This window comes from Hippocampus zosterae, chromosome 2 (assembly GCF_025434085.1).
Source record: "Hippocampus zosterae strain Florida chromosome 2, ASM2543408v3, whole genome shotgun sequence".
Classification (NCBI taxonomy): Eukaryota; Metazoa; Chordata; class Actinopteri; order Syngnathiformes; family Syngnathidae; genus Hippocampus; species Hippocampus zosterae.
The window spans coordinates 41,373,585-41,388,034 of record NC_067452.1 but is presented as its reverse complement, the minus strand read 5'-3'; the positions used below and the strand labels follow the sequence as shown (position 1 = coordinate 41,388,034).

General features: G+C 59.0%; 1 protein-coding gene across 5 annotated transcripts; it reads right to left on the bottom strand.

Annotated features, from left to right (window-relative positions):
- Nucleotides 1-1,798: 1,798 nt before the first annotated feature.
- On the bottom strand, nt 1,799-13,001 carry LOC127593121 (arf-GAP with GTPase, ANK repeat and PH domain-containing protein 2-like). Of its 5 annotated transcripts, none has more exons than XM_052054350.1 (18): nt 11,052-13,001; nt 9,584-9,642; nt 9,419-9,506; nt 7,734-7,819; nt 7,518-7,653; nt 6,764-6,898; nt 6,586-6,704; nt 5,667-5,813; nt 5,446-5,520; nt 5,262-5,366; nt 4,694-4,868; nt 4,331-4,465; nt 3,794-3,853; nt 3,500-3,651; nt 3,315-3,405; nt 2,860-3,082; nt 2,524-2,776; nt 1,799-2,423 (listed from the first exon to the last, which is right to left on the bottom strand). In XM_052054350.1, exons 1-18 carry the CDS (start codon nt 12,055-12,057, stop codon nt 2,223-2,225), a joined length of 3,246 nt encoding a protein of 1,081 aa, XP_051910310.1. In that variant the 5' UTR covers nt 12,058-13,001; the 3' UTR covers nt 1,799-2,222. The 5 variants fall into 5 exon arrangements, with proteins under 5 accessions (XP_051910310.1, XP_051910320.1, XP_051910337.1 ...); XM_052054360.1 differs by having other exon boundaries at nt 4,724-4,868; XM_052054377.1 differs by lacking the exon at nt 4,331-4,465.
- Between the last annotated feature and the right edge of the window lie 1,449 nt (nt 13,002-14,450).

The window sequence follows — 14,450 nt, the reverse complement described above, 5'->3', positions numbered from 1 at the left end:
CGCTAGTAAGCATTCGCTCTCAGGGCGCCCTCTGCGGACGCATTTGAATAATGCAACCAAACATTCCGGAGGGCCTCGCTCGGCACGTTTCAATCGCTCGGCCGGTTCTCTTTGTAGGAGACTGGACCGTCTTGTTAAATGTTGTTTTTTCCTTTGTTGTGGATTCACCCCCCCGTAGAATTGATTTTGTGATTTCGTCAATTGATTTTCATCTCCGGCGGATTATTTTCGATGTTCTTTGTGTCATTGACGTTTTTCCGAGGCGTTTTTCGACACGCCAAGCGGTTGGCCCTGCCAGACGTTTTGACTCTGATTTTTGTGTTTTTCAAAAAGAAGATTAGCTGTGATTCCGTTTGTATTTTTCTCTCCTGAAGAAATGCTTGCATTCATCCATCCATCCGCAGGGGCGAATTTTGTATTTTTTTTCATGATGAGGCTTAATGAGTCAATGCGTTTATTGAATCTGGCCGCCGCACAAAATGAGTCAAAACATCGGTTATGAATTCAACATGAAAAAAACACCCCCTCACCACCACCCAAAAAAAAAGGTTGCTTGAATACAGACTACTGGGATTCACACGACCCGCAACGCGTCGGAAAGAACAACTCTTCATTCGTCACAGTAAACTGGTGGAGTAGACCGAGACAACAGGAACAGGAACAGGAACAGGAGAGCAAGCGCGGAAAGGCTTCCCCTCATTTTGGGACGTCTCAAATCACAATTCATGACAAAGCCACGGAACACGGATGTTGCCATGGAGCTAGAAAAAGACAACGAGGAAGACAAAAGCCTTTCAAAAGAACTCATTGGAAAAAAAGGGATTTCCATTGTGTCTTTGAATGGGAGCGTTTGCAGTTTGGCCAAACGCTTCTCTTGGGGGCAACAACGTCGACACCTTCCCTTTTTACCAGGTGTCGAGCGCTGGCCGGCTGGCACGCGACAGGCAGGCGGCTCGGAGCTCAAAGGAAGAAAGGCGGGTGCGAAGGTCACGAAGGTCGCGAAGGGATCCTCGCACGCTGCCCTGTTATCGCTGGAGAAGAAGTCCGAGGCGAGGAGGACGACTGCGGCTGCAAAGAGTCGACCAAAGTCCACCGCCACCGTGCCGGATGAATATTGCTCGCTTGAAGCGCTTCCGTAGGTCGTTGCGTCTTCACGGGTGCACTTGGCTCGACTTCCGAGCGGAGGTGGGAGGAAGTCGCCTGCGGCTGCTTTGGAACGCCGCCCTCCGCTTGAGTGCTACTCGTGAGAGGGAGCGCATATGGCTGGCATCTCTTTTCAAGATCCTCGTATTTGTTTTCAAATCTGGAAACGACCCCTCCGAGCTCCTCTGCCCCCACACGCCCCTCAAGTCTGCGGAACTTCTGACTCCAATTATGATCTTAGTCGGAGCCTTCGGTGCTCCGTAGCGCCTTTGTTAGGGATTTGTTGCTTTATTGTTGTACATATGACGGCTGCTTGAAAGGGCTCCACGAGCGCGCTGGAGTGGCGCACGTGCCAGGCAGCATTTGGAATAAGTCCCAAGTGACCGAGGTGAAAAGAAAGAAAGTAAGAAAGAAAGCGGGGCCCAGCTCGGCTTTCAACGAGCTCAACGCTAAAGCTCCATCCGTCCGCCCGTCGCTCGTCACTCGGCCGCGCTAACGCCTTGGCGCCGGATGCCAACGCTCCGAAGCCGCTCGGGCCTCTTCCGCGACCGGCGTCTCGACAAAACCGCGACGCCGAGTTTGTCTTTCACCAGCCGTCGCCGAGCCAAACCGTGAGGGAAACGTCGCCCAATTTGTCTTGAAGTTGGACGCCATCGCGTTTGCCGGCTTTATTGCTTTGTTCACTTCTCCACGAAGCAAAACATTCAGGGCAGCCAAACGGTGACATCGCCTCCCGTCCGCTCGCTCGGCCGTCTGCGTGATGGCGATGATGGAAGTGAGACGTCACACGGTCGCCCCCCCCCCCCAAAGAGCGGTCGGCGTTGACACACGGAGGGCCTCATCGGAACACGGCGGCGGTAACATTTTCAAATGTGAGCGCGGCCGACTCGCGCGGCCCGAGCCTCGGTCCAAAAGTCGAGTCCGGTGTCATTTTTCCTGGCCAAATGGGCGACTGGGCTCAAATGACGCGAGCGGCGTCCCCCACCCGCGCCGGAAGCTCCGTCGCCCTTTTGTCTCTCGCGGCCGACCGCAGCGCGTTTGACGAGAGTTGCCAAAGCGGGCCGGCGCCCGCGTCCGGGCTACGAGGCGTGCCGCCCGGAGCCGCCGCCGCCCAGGCTGGCGCTGCTGGAGCGGCGGGAGAGGACCGGCGTGGCGGCGGGCGTCTCGTCGGAGCAGCCGTGTTGCAGCAAAACATCCACGCAGCCTCCGCTCCCGACCTTTCTGGCCATCATCATGGCCGTCTGCCCCTGGCGGTCCCTCGCTTTGGCGTCCATTCCGTACTGGGGGCGGACAAACGACACGGCGATTTGATGCGGTCGCACCCCGAGAAAAGCGAGGAGGGGAGGAAGAAAGGAGAGAGCAGGAGACGACGAAACGTACCCAGATGAGCAGTTGCGTCATGACCACGTCGCCCAGCTGACAGGCGGCGTGCAGGGCGGTGGCGGCGGGGGCGGGCCCAGCGTTGACGGCCTCCTTGCTGCTGTGGGCCAGCAGCAGGAGGAGGCGCGCCAGGTCCCGCTCGGTCACCGCCGAAAGCAGTCGCGCCGGCATGTCGTCGTCCGCTTGCGGCCGCAGCGGCGGCACGAACGCCCGTTGTTCGTACTTGGCGCGGATCCACGACTCCCTCTCCTCACTTCTCAGAGAAAAGAGAGAAAGCGGTCACGCGCCGACCCCGCCCGGCCGTCTTTGCGCGCGTCCTCGAGCCGGCGCACCCACCGCGAGGCGTTGGGCGCCGGCTTGGCCCTGCCCAGCGTGCGGCCCTCCCAGACGCCGTTGGCCGTGCGGTTGCCGATGGCCGACAGCACTTGCGTCAGCTCCCCGGGCCAGTCGTCCAGGTCCAGCGAGCGCACCCGAGACAGGTGAGTGCCCAGGTTGCGGTGGATTCCCGAGCACTCGATGCAGATCAGCGCGCCCAGGTTGAGACTGGCCCAGGTGGGGTCTTCGGGGGAGACAAGAGCAAGGCTGAAGGACTGATTGGCACTGTTCACGCGATAAGGGCGGCGCTACAGGGGGGCGGGGTTTCATGGCTGTTTTATCTTGAATTCAGAGCTGGGGTCACTTTCCCATGGTGGGATTGGGCAAAGGCGATGGCGTTCTCCCGCGCCATCTTCCTGCAGGCGGTCGGATGGAAGCGGACGGACGGACGGACGCAGAAGCGCGCGGGCACTCACTTGGCGCTTGGCAGTCCACGCACAGGTCGTTGCCTTTGGTGTTCCGGATGGCCTGCAGCGCCACCGCCTCGCTCTGGCTGCTGCGTCGCGCCTGAACGTGCACACACACGCATGCAGAGCCGAATGGAATGGCAAGCAAAGAGCGGCGCCATACGTTTTGTGGGCACGCGAGGAGCACGACGCACCTTGTTTCTGCCGCTCTCGCACGACTGCAGGCTGGCCAAGATCTGGCTCTCGATGGCCGCCACCCACGAGTCCCTCTCCTCCGGACTGGGAGCCTCAAAGTGCCACGTCTGACCCGTAAAGGACACCACGACAAAGTCGGCGTTTTCCTCATCTGAAAGACGTCGAGGACGCGCCGGTCAGCGAGCCGCCGCCTCCCCCGAGCCCTTTTGAGCGCGCGCACGTCCGACGACGGCAAGAAAGCCGGCGGCGCCGCCGTGCGGCTCGAACGGAGGAAACCCGGCCGCAAACGTTACCTGTCCTGTTAATGTTTCTCAAGCTACCGAAGCTCTTTAGCTTCCACATTTTGCGCTTGGCTGCAGAGCGAGGGACAAAGGCGGAAGGAAGCACAAGACAAAGCAGAGAAAGAAAGAGAGCGCAGACGTTAGAAAGAGGCAGAGAAAGTCGCAGTTCATTTGCAAGCAGCTTGAGCCGGCGCCTATCCCACCCCGAGTGACTTTGGGACGGGAGGTAGGCTCGAGGCTCGGCCACCCCCCGGACCGCATCGGCGGCTGGGAGCCGGTCCGAGAGACCCGCGGCCCGGCGCCGGCCCGGTACCGCTTTGGAGCGACTCGGTCTTGACATGGGCTCAGGTTCATCTACGCCGCGCCTCTCCGGTTGAACGGAAAGGCCGGCGAGGCAGATAACTAGCGAGCCGCTAGCTGCCGTGCTAGGACGGGCCCAATTGCGCAAAGGTTTTGGGGAGCCAAGTGGCGGAGGGGGCGTGCCCAGCGCTCGGCTACTCTCCCGCCCCAACGGACGCATATTCAATTGACGCCTCGCTTTGCCATTACCTTCCGCCTGGCCGACGGCCGCGTCTCCTTTTTGATTCATGCTTTTCTTCCTCCTGTTCTTCTTGCGCTCGCTCACGGGAGACGATTGGCCGGCGTCCTTTCCGGGAAACGCTCCGGACGCCCCCTCGAGGGCATCTGACAAGAGTGGGCGCAGGCGGTCAAGTCTTTCATGGCAAAAACCAGCGAGAACGCGCAGTGCCGCTTTGGAATTTGACGGCCTCCGTTTTTGCCTGCTTTTCGGGCTCCTACAACTACCGTCACGCAGAAGGTGACGACAACAACTCGACTGGTACGCCATCCGAGCTTTGGTCGCGTGGAGAAACATCGGCCCGAACAACGGGAAGGCGGAAAGGTCGTCGCTACCTGCGCCCTCGGCCGCCGCCGATTCCTTACTGAGCCCGTTGATGCCGGAGGAGGAGGCGGGGGCCACGGGCGAGGGGCCGGCCGGCGCCACGGCTCTCGGAGGACGCTTGCCGGGAACCTTCACCGTCACGCGCAGCAGGTCGATTTCCTTTCCGTGCGCGTTCTGCGCGTAGTCCTGAAATCCGCAACGCAGCATTTGGTCACTTTCTTTGGTTTGGTCAAAAATGCGCAGGCGCCAAAAAGATGCGTACAGCTTAGTGTTCTCCACTAAGGACTCATACTTGATACTGTGAAACTTGTCTTGTCTAATGTCATCTTTTTAGTTGTTAAGTTTGTTTGGGGGCTTTTTTGCCACGTCGCAGGCCGCTTATGGCGAATGAAACTGAAACTGATGAAACAGCAATCCATCTTGCGTTTGTGTGCCCCCCCCCCCCAAATCATCATCATTTTTTTGTTAACGGGTGTTTTGGACCATTGGAATGGCCGCTGACTCGAGGACCGCAAGTCTCCAGTTTGGCGAGGGCCAAGGTGAAGCCAAACGCCGGCCGTGCGCGCCGCGTCTCCTTACGCTGGAGCTGGAGTGGTAGCACAGCGTGCCGTTGCTGGACAGGGTGACGTATTTCTTCTTCCACTCCTTGTTCAGAGAGCTGCCGCTCCTCTTCCACAGGATGCTCTGCGGAAACACGAGCGGGCGACTTTGGGCGAGGGGCCAAAAGAATGAGCGCCACGCACGGACGGGGGCCGGCGCCAACCTGCTTGATGGCAACGGCTCGAGCGGCGCCGGCGTCTCCTTTGGCGTCGGCGGCTCTCCTGTCCGAGTCCCGGTTCTGAAAGACAAAGGCAACGGCGGGAGTATGCGCGACGCCCTTCCCACCCGCCCGAAGCGCGACGCGCGGACACCGCTGGCGTGAAATGAGGACAGAGGCGTGAGATGGCAGCGAGCGGGCGCTCCGACGGCTGGCGGCGGACTGACCTTGAAGAGCGAGGGTCTTCGGGGGATGCCCTTGAGGGAACGGGAGCCGCCGCCCCCCTCCCCGCGCGCCACCCTCAGCTCCCTGTGACCGAGCACGGGGGTGGAGGGGAGGGAGCAGGCGTAGCCGCCGCTCACGCCGTTACTGACCTGGGAGGAAAGGTCACAGGGTGCGGCGGCAATGATGAGGATGGAGACGCTGAAGGTGGAATGCCACGCGCCATTCCCGCATCGGAGAGGCAAAGTCCGAGACGCCCAAACCGTCGCACCGCTTGGCAATTGACAACCGGCACCCGCGTGTGGCCAGCCTGCGGGCCGGTCAACTCAGCGGTGACAGGACGTGGGGATTTCCGAGGAATGTCGTCAAAGTGAGGATTTGACAATGGAAAGCGGGAACGTAACCCTAGCGGCGGTATCGGCGTATAAAAATGCCCAACGATTTTGTCGCTCTCATGTCATGAGCTGAAGGGCGGCGCCACTTGGAAAATGGCCACGTTGTTTTCCCTTTGCGCAGGTCCGGAGGATGCAGATGCGCATTTGAGAGTCGCCGCTTGGAAATGAAGCGGATTGACACGGGACAGGAGAAGTCAGCCAATCTCTTATTTGTCAGTGGGCGCCACGGCTTCTTGTTGACTTTCAAAGCTAGCTTGTAGCTTGTAGCAGAAGAAATGTGCAAATGCAAAACTGCAAATATGTGTGTACGTTTGCAATTTGGGAGTGACTTTGTCAGTACCCCACTCTGTGCCCGGAAACATCATTTTGCCGTTGCCGTGCCATTCAGATCTCACTCACTGCCACTCACTCCCCAAAGTGAGTGGCAGAAGCACGCCAACGGTGGCGCACGTTCGGTCTCGGGCAGAAGCGGTTTGGGTACAAGCAAAAAAATGAGGGTGCGGGACACGGCGCCGTGGGGCTTTCCAACCTGGCCGGGGAAGGAGGCCGATCCCGGCGTGGAACCTCCGGAGTGACCGGGAGAGTTGGGGAGAGACTTGCAGGCCAGCAGCGCCGCCTGCTTCTTCTGGGCCACAATTTTCTGGGCAGCTGGGCGAGAAAAGCGGGTGAGGCGTTCGGTCGACTCGAGCGCCGGCGGCCGGACTCACCCTCCGAGAAGACCCGATCCACGTTGAAGCCGTAGGTGGCGCAGGTCTCGTAGAAGAGCGAGTGCCGCACGTCCACGCACAGCTGGCGGGCTCTTTGGTCCTCGATCACGCGCGGGTTGCTGCTGCTGATTTGATCTGAACGCGGAAACACTCGCGTCAGCGCCGGGAGAGCGCCGCGTTTCTCTGTGCCGCGCTACCGCTTTCACAAATCCACATTGGAGAAGAAAGAAATGGCAGGACGGTGCTGGACGTGAAAGCGCTTCTGCTCGACAGTCAAAAGCTTTTCCTGCAAAAAGTGGCCTGCAGCTCATCGGAGAAAGGGGCAAAGCGGTGGGGCAACGCCCCGCCCCAAATGTCATCACTACAAGTGAAATGAGGAGAAGGCAACTGGTAGCGCAAACATGGCGGACCCAACCAATCAATCGGCGGGGGAACGCGCCGCCGTTGCCTTTGCATGATGGAGCGAGCCTGTCGTGTTGGTGTTTGTGACCACCAGGTGGCACTGTAGAGCTCGCCCCGCGGCTGCACACCTGTGGCTCGTTCTCCAATTCTTGCTTTCAAAGGACGGCCGCTCATGTTTCCGTTCCGATTGCTTTTGAGCTTCTGGCATGCTTTTTGCTTGATAGCGTGGACTTTGTTTTTTTTTTATCAATACAATTGCTCAAGCACGAGCCGCTCCTCCCACCCGCCTCACTTGCCGACCGGCGGCAATCGGGAGAACGCGCCGAGCGCGCTCCGCCGCCAGCGCTCTCACCTTGAGTGCCGACAACGATGACGGGGACGTTGGCGCGCAGCGAGCCCAGCTTGCCGTAGAGATGGTAGAGCTCCTGGAAGCTGCCTTCGTTTTCCAGACTGAACACCAGAATGACGGCGTCCGCCCAGCTGCTGAACTGAAGAAGGGCGCAGATGATCAGATCGGTTGGGGGGAAGAGGGGGGGTGCACGCCGCCCCCGTGTGGCTGTCCACAAACCTGCGCGTCAGGTGCCCCGCACTCCTCTCGAATCAGTAATAAATAACTCTGCCCGTCCACCAGCACCTCCTTCTTATAGCGGCCACCTGACCAAGACAAGTCGTCAAGGATCACACACACGCACACACACACACACACACATTTTAAGATTTGGCTCCAGCACTCATGTTAAATGGAGTCCTCCAAGATCGAAATCTTGTGTGATTAAAGAAAAACGAAGAAGACGAAACATGAGCAGATAAAATGGGTCAATGTTTTTTTTTTTTCCCAGAAGAAGACGGATTGACGGAAAACGAGGATGTCGTCAAAACGCCCTCGCGACGGAAAAGCCACTTTGATACAAAGAGCAACAGCAGGTCGGACGCGCTCGTTTTTGTTTGTTCCTCGGCGAGCCGACTTCTCGCGCGACATTTCACCGTTTGTGGGCTTTTCCCGCAAACACCGAGACACGTTTGACGTTTTATAACATCGGACCATTTCATGATGATGGCGCCCCCTGAGTGGCTGCCTCTCCAGCATCTACATACATTCTTGCTGCTGGAGGCTGTAAATTTCCCCAGTGTGGAACGAATAAAGGAGATCTTATCTTATCTTATAAGATCGACCAATGTGTGCTCCAAATGAAAAAGGCCTTAAGTTACGCATTTTACAATTTTTGTAATGATGTATTTTGTGTTATAAAAACATTCTTTTTTTTTTTCAAACACTCAAAATGTTCAGAGGCATCTGTGCTATCCATACATATATAGTTTTTATTAGTTCTTTGGGATTTTTTTATTCTTTATTTTTTGCAAAAGGGAAAAAAAAATTGTGTCTGGAGGTCCCAACCAAGCCCTACTACCAATCCCGACCGGATGTGTTCATGTCAAATGCATCGGTTTGAAGCCTCCTGCAAAAAGGCAAACTCATTTGCGATCCTCTGGCGCCACCTAAAAGTTGCACAATTGGAATGACCTCAACCCAACAATGTGGCATGCTTACGTCTGTCCCAGCGAAAACAAAGCGATTGACGTAAAAATCGCGTGAAATTTATGTATACACATTAGGTTTACGATGCATTCAAAAATATGAATTATAATGGGTCTCTATGGTGCAAAATATGTAAATTGTGAAGATTAAAGTATCAAAACAATTTTTTATTATTGCTGCAATACCTGAGAATTATCAGCCGGTGACGTCATGAAATTTAGGCCATTTTAGAACCCTTCCATACGTTTCAGCTCGCTCGTGTTTTTCTGAATTCCTTTGCCTTTGATTCAAAGACATCATTTTACATTTATCGCAAGCTCGTCTGCGCGCATTTAAAAAGTCAGCGGGACGCGTCGCTCGACTCGGTTGTTATCCTGAAGAAGACGGCGCTCCGTTGTAGGCGCTCCGTTGTAGTCGCTGCGCTGCGCTTCCCCATCAGGCCGCGTGCCTCCGCTGGCCTTCCGCCCTTGTTGAAGGTGATTTCAGCCTCGTTTGCTACTTTGACTCCATCATGTCCGTAACTCACAAATACGCTTCGTCCCACCCATGAAATTCATCTTGATTTTTCATTTGGAGACACTTCAAACGCTTTGTTTTCATTTTACAATGCGAGACGTTGAACAAATTCCAAGTTAAGGGACGACGACGCATCGTACGGCGGTTGACATTGGCATGACGAAGCGCGACCTCCCGTTCAAACGTTGACTTGCCCTTACCGTCGGCTTTCTCGAGCGCCACATAAGAGCCCGTGACGTATCTGGTCACCAGCGCCGACTTGCCGCTTTTCGCGCTTCCCAGGACGCCCTGAAAGAAACGGAGGCAATATTGGAGACGCTCCGGTCCTCCTTTTTGCTCGGATCGCAGCCGAGCGGCCGCCTCACCAGTCTCAGCTCGGGAACGGGTGCGCTCAGGCTCCATTCCTGACTGTTGGCGATGTTAACTGCGGACATCCGGAGAGACAAAAACAGTCAGCGAGGCTCGGTCGCTTTCACCGCGAGCGGCCCTCGCCGCAGCCCGGAAGTCGCGGCTCCCCGACGGGGCGTCGGAAGCGCGGGCGCGGCCCGGCCGACGGCGTTAACGAATGCCACCTTTCCGCAACGACGACGGCGGGAGGGGGCAGGAGGACAATTCCGACGCGCTGCGGCCACACTGCTCGCGGGCCGCTTGGCTGCCCTCATCCAAAAGCTCCCAAATCGAAGCGTTCCCTCGGCACTTGGACTCGCATTCTCATGGCTGAAAAGTGCGACGGCAATAAAGTTGGACTGGTTGAACAAGAGTGAAATCAGGCTTGTTTATATGCGGTGAGCCGTGGGCCAGGTTCCATTCGAAAGAATGCATATTGAGGGGATTTGGGGGCCGGGGGGTGTTGAGACCCAATGGCACCGACACGCTCTTTGGTCTTCAATGGGTTTTTTTCGACTTGGGGAGGAAGCCAGAGAGCGAGAGGAAATGACACGCCAGTCGACCGCAGCTCAACCTCAAGGCCTTCTTGCTAGCAAGCATGTTCACGTCAGAGCCTTTTCTTCTTTTTTTTAAAATGTTTTTTTTCTTTGAATTGATGGTAATGTCGGCGTCTCCGAGATGCAGAACAGCAAGTACTTTCCATTTCATTCTTTTGTGACAAGCAACGTGTGTCACTCTGGCGGGCGCACACAAACAAGCCGCCCCCCCCCCCTCCGCTCGTCCTCCGCCCTTCTGTTTCATCAGACTCTGCCTCGCGAGCGGCAGCAGTCGTCCTGCCCGTTGCCATGGCAACACTTCCTCCCGCCTTGGGCAAAACTGCGCGTGTGCGCGCGCGTAGTCTGACGGCTTGAGTCAATGGGCGTGTAAATGCCCAGTGAGTGAATGAACACACACACACACACATGCACACAATTGCAAAAGATTTGTCAGTCGTGACAAAAATGAGGTGAGTGAACGCAAGCCAACATCTGGCCAGGGGTAAGGAAACGCAAGAAGCGGGCGCACGAGGGTCGATTCCCCTCTTGACGCCGGTGAGGCCATCTCGCCTCGTGCCTTTGGCCGACGCGACCGTTTCAGCTCTGCGAGCTCAAAATCGCTCCAAGCGGCGGGACCCATCTGTCGCCCTAAACACCTCCTCCCATCACCACCCCGCATCATCCGATGATTTGGAGCTACGCTGGGAACGCCGGTTTTGCGCGCACGCAGATGATCCTGCGGCGGCGTGAAATCGGCCCACGCTCAGAGGGGGGTTGAAGATGAAGACCGCCCTCAGGGGTCTGAATGCGGGAGCGCCGGCGTTGCCCAGAAACATCTTCCGAGAGGGCCGTCGGGACGGCGAGAGGCGGCGAGAGGCGGCGGGAGTGGGCGTGGTTAGCGGCCACCTACCTTCCTCCTCGCTGGAGTCCCTCCGAACGAAGACGGGAGCGGCCGACGTCGCCGAGCCGACCGGACCCGAATTGCTCTTTGTGAAAATGCCGCTGATGAATTTGAGCATCTTGCGATCTTTGGAGGCGCCGCGCTGGCCCCGCCGGGCCTCGTCGCTGCGCGCCAGGTCCTCGGAAAGGCCGTTCAGGTCGCTGTTGTCCAGCGTGCGGCTTTTGCCCTTGCGCGGGGCTTTGCCGGCCCGGGTGGCCGGCGCCGGCAGGGAGGCCGACCCCGACTTGAGCCCGTCCCTGCCGGGCGCGTCTCGGAGACGGGCGGCGGCCGCCCCGCCGCCCGTCTCGGCCGGGACCTCGTCCGGCGCGTCCCTCCACGCTCGGGTCCCGCTGGCCTCGGCCCACGAGGCTCTGCAGGGGCCCGGGGAGCGCGCCGGCGTTCGGCAGTCTTTGCGATCGAGACTCTGGGCCGAGGCGGGGCCGCGATCCCGACCCTCCCTGGTGTCCCGGCCTCGGGGGGCCGCGCCGTCGCGGGACTTTGGAAGACTGGCGGGCCTCTGGGCCGCCGGACGGATGGGCGGGCCGGTTCTGGCGGGAGTGCCAGCGGCTTCGGGGGTCTCTGTTGGGGGGGCGCCGGTCAAAAAGGGAGGCCGGGATTGCTTCGCTTCAGGGGCGCAACAGATTTCCTCTGTTGGGCTCGAGTCCGGCTCGGCAGGCTTTGGGGTACGGGCTCTCTCGGGCCGTACGGGGGCCGACTCACTCGGAGGATTCCCGCCTTCGTCTGCGGCTTCGTTGGCTTCGGGCCCTCGGACGGGTCCGGGAGCCTCGGCCCCCGGCGCTCGGGAGCGGGTTTGGCCGGCCCGGCCCGGCGTTCGGGTTTGCGGCTTCGCCGTGGCTCCCTCCCCCGAGGAAAGGCTCCGGACCGCCCCTCCATTCTCCTCCACCGCCTCTACCTTGACCAAGGTGAGGGAGATGAGGTAGGTGGTGCGTTGCTGCAGGGAGCCGCCTTCGCTCATGGGATCGAGCTTGGGGTGACGCGCGGCAGAAGAATGAGAGCGGACGCGGCAAAAGGGGATGGGCGAGGGTTTGTCCGACGCGGAAGGGTCCGACGGTGCCGCGGAGGCAAAAAACCGGCAGAGCAGGAGACGGAGTTCCTCCTGACGTGGGCAAAGGGAGCGCCGGCCTCGTCCATGCCCCGAATCTGCCTTCTCCTTTGTTTGGGCTTTCAATTGAAGTCACGGAGAATCAGCGCGTTCCAGCGGCCGTCGCCGGCAAAAGGCACCTCCGCCGCCGAGGCCGATCCGGCTTCACCGATGCGGACCTCGTGGCGCTCCCCCTCGTTGATTGCGCTGCCCCGCGCGGGATGCCAACGTGGAACGGCAAGGTAGCGTCGTTGGATATTCCGTCAGCTCCCGCGAGCCCGATGGGTGCCTTGACGGCGGCGGCGATTCAAAAGGCGGGCGTGCGGGGAGGCAGAAGCCCCGGCGGAAATGCGGGGGCGCGGGACGCGGTCGGGGCGCATTTGGCCATCCCGCCCCTCTCGTCGGCTGCCGGCTGGCCCGAGTCCTCTCGGCGCGGGAGGTGTCGTGGAGCGTGACGAGGCGGAGAACAAGGGAGGCGCCTTAGGAGCCGGGAGCCCGTCTCCCGCGCGTGTTGCTCGCCATCTCCGTCGGCGCGCGGTTCCTCTGGCGGAGCGCGCTCGCTCTCCTCCCTTTCTCGCTCATCCCTCCTCTCCCCGACTCCCCTCCATCTTTCTCCCTCCCGGTTTGCCGCCGAGGCGGGGGTGGGGTGTCGACGGGGCGAGGGGCAGGAGGGGTGCGGGGCTGGGTGTCGGAGAACCCGCTAAATGAGCGGAGACCGTGGAAAATGTCGGGGGGGGGGTGGCTAAAGGACGGAGCGGGGAATGGGAGCGCTCCAGCCGGGGGCTATTTTCCCCCCAGAAATCATCTGTCTCTCCTCGGCCGTCTGCGCGCGCGCGGCTCCACGTAGCTCCTCCCCCGCGGGAGGCTCGGCTCGTTTGTTGCTAAGGTGTCCCGATCTTCCCGGCAATGGCGGCGCAATCATCCCCCCCCCCCCCCCGTCTTCCTTCTCTCCCGCCACATTCCCTATTGCCGCCTCCCCCTCGTCGATGTGGGCGGCACAAGAGGGACGATGGGAACGCATTGGACGTGCGGAGCTGGGCCGCGCGACGCCATCGGCCAGCGCACGTTGACTTTGATCTTTGTGTGGAAGTCAAAGCAAGTCATTGGAACACACACCGCGGATGTTTCCAGTCCTTTCTTTTGTTTTGTGTGCCTGTGTAAGGTTTGTCAAGCGTGAGCGGAAGGCTACGTAGACCTGCGCTTCCTTGCCACTCCTTTCTGACCGATCAAAGATCCCGAGGCGATGGGCTTGTAGCGACGCCACTCCAGCAAAGGCGCTATAGGCGGTCAATGGCCCGCCGCTCGGCGCCGTGCGCGGCCACGTCCGCCCAGGCGCTTCTCTTTTGGCCTCAACCAATCGGCGCTGGCGCAGCAGACGTGACACATCAAAGAGCTTTGATCTAAGACGCCAGCTAAGATAGCCTAGCCCAGACGACGGCTAAGCTAGTAGTACAGACGGGCACGCTCTCCGCTAATCCGTATGTTTCTTTTCTTTTCTTTTCCTGTCCAGGTATCTATTTTTCTACTCCAATAATAGTCTCGTCCACCGAGTCTTTTTTCGTCCCACCGGGGTTTAGCTCGTGTGATTATAAAGAAAGCAAAATCTCACATTCATTTTGGTGCCCGTGTGGCATTTTCACAGCCGTGTTCGGCGTCCGTCTGTCTGTCACTCCCCGTGAGCGGAATCATGGCCGAAATCAAAGACTTTTTGGGTGGCGGGGCGTGGCGCCGGATTCCTTAGCGTCCGTGACATTGCGGACCCGATTCAGACGCAATCGTCGCGAAGCCGTCAAAGGCAGGCCTCCGAACGCAACATCGCCATGTCAAATTTTCGCCACGTCGTCACATCGGCGAGTCCCGACAATCGGGCCCTATTTCCAATCCACTCGGATCACGCCTGCAACGCAAAGAGAAGAAAAAGGCGGCATTTCTATTTTTAGTCGGAGGCGTTTGAAAAGGAGCAAAAGCGGCCGCCGCTCCGACGACGACGCGTCCGCCTCTCGAAAAAAACGAAAAGGCTTTGATGTGACATCCGAGGATGCATGCCACGCGCCATCGTCTCGATCGCTCTGGCTGCGTGCCGCCCCCTCCCCCCGCTGTGCCCAGTTAGGCCTCACACCGAATACAAACGAGCCGTTGGATCAAGGGGACACGCGCGCCGTTCAAAGGAAGGCAAAATTGCTCGAGAAGCATCCGTGTCGGCCAAATTGAATTGAGAAGCCGGATCAAGTGCCCTAGGAAGGGGTGGTGGTGGGGGAGTCTGGGCT

Coding starts and splice junctions, on each gene's coding strand:
- LOC127593121 (XM_052054350.1), bottom strand. CDS start 12,057: ATGAGCGAAGGCGGCTCCCTGCAGCAACGCACCACCTACCTCATCTCC. Junction 7,654..7,733: donor GCGGGGCACCTGACGCGCAG/GTTTGTGGACAG, acceptor GCCCTTCTTCAG/TTCAGCAGCTGGGCGGACGC. Junction 3,406..3,499: donor GCGAGAGCGGCAGAAACAAG/GTGCGTCGTGCT, acceptor GTGCACGTTCAG/GCGCGACGCAGCAGCCAGAG.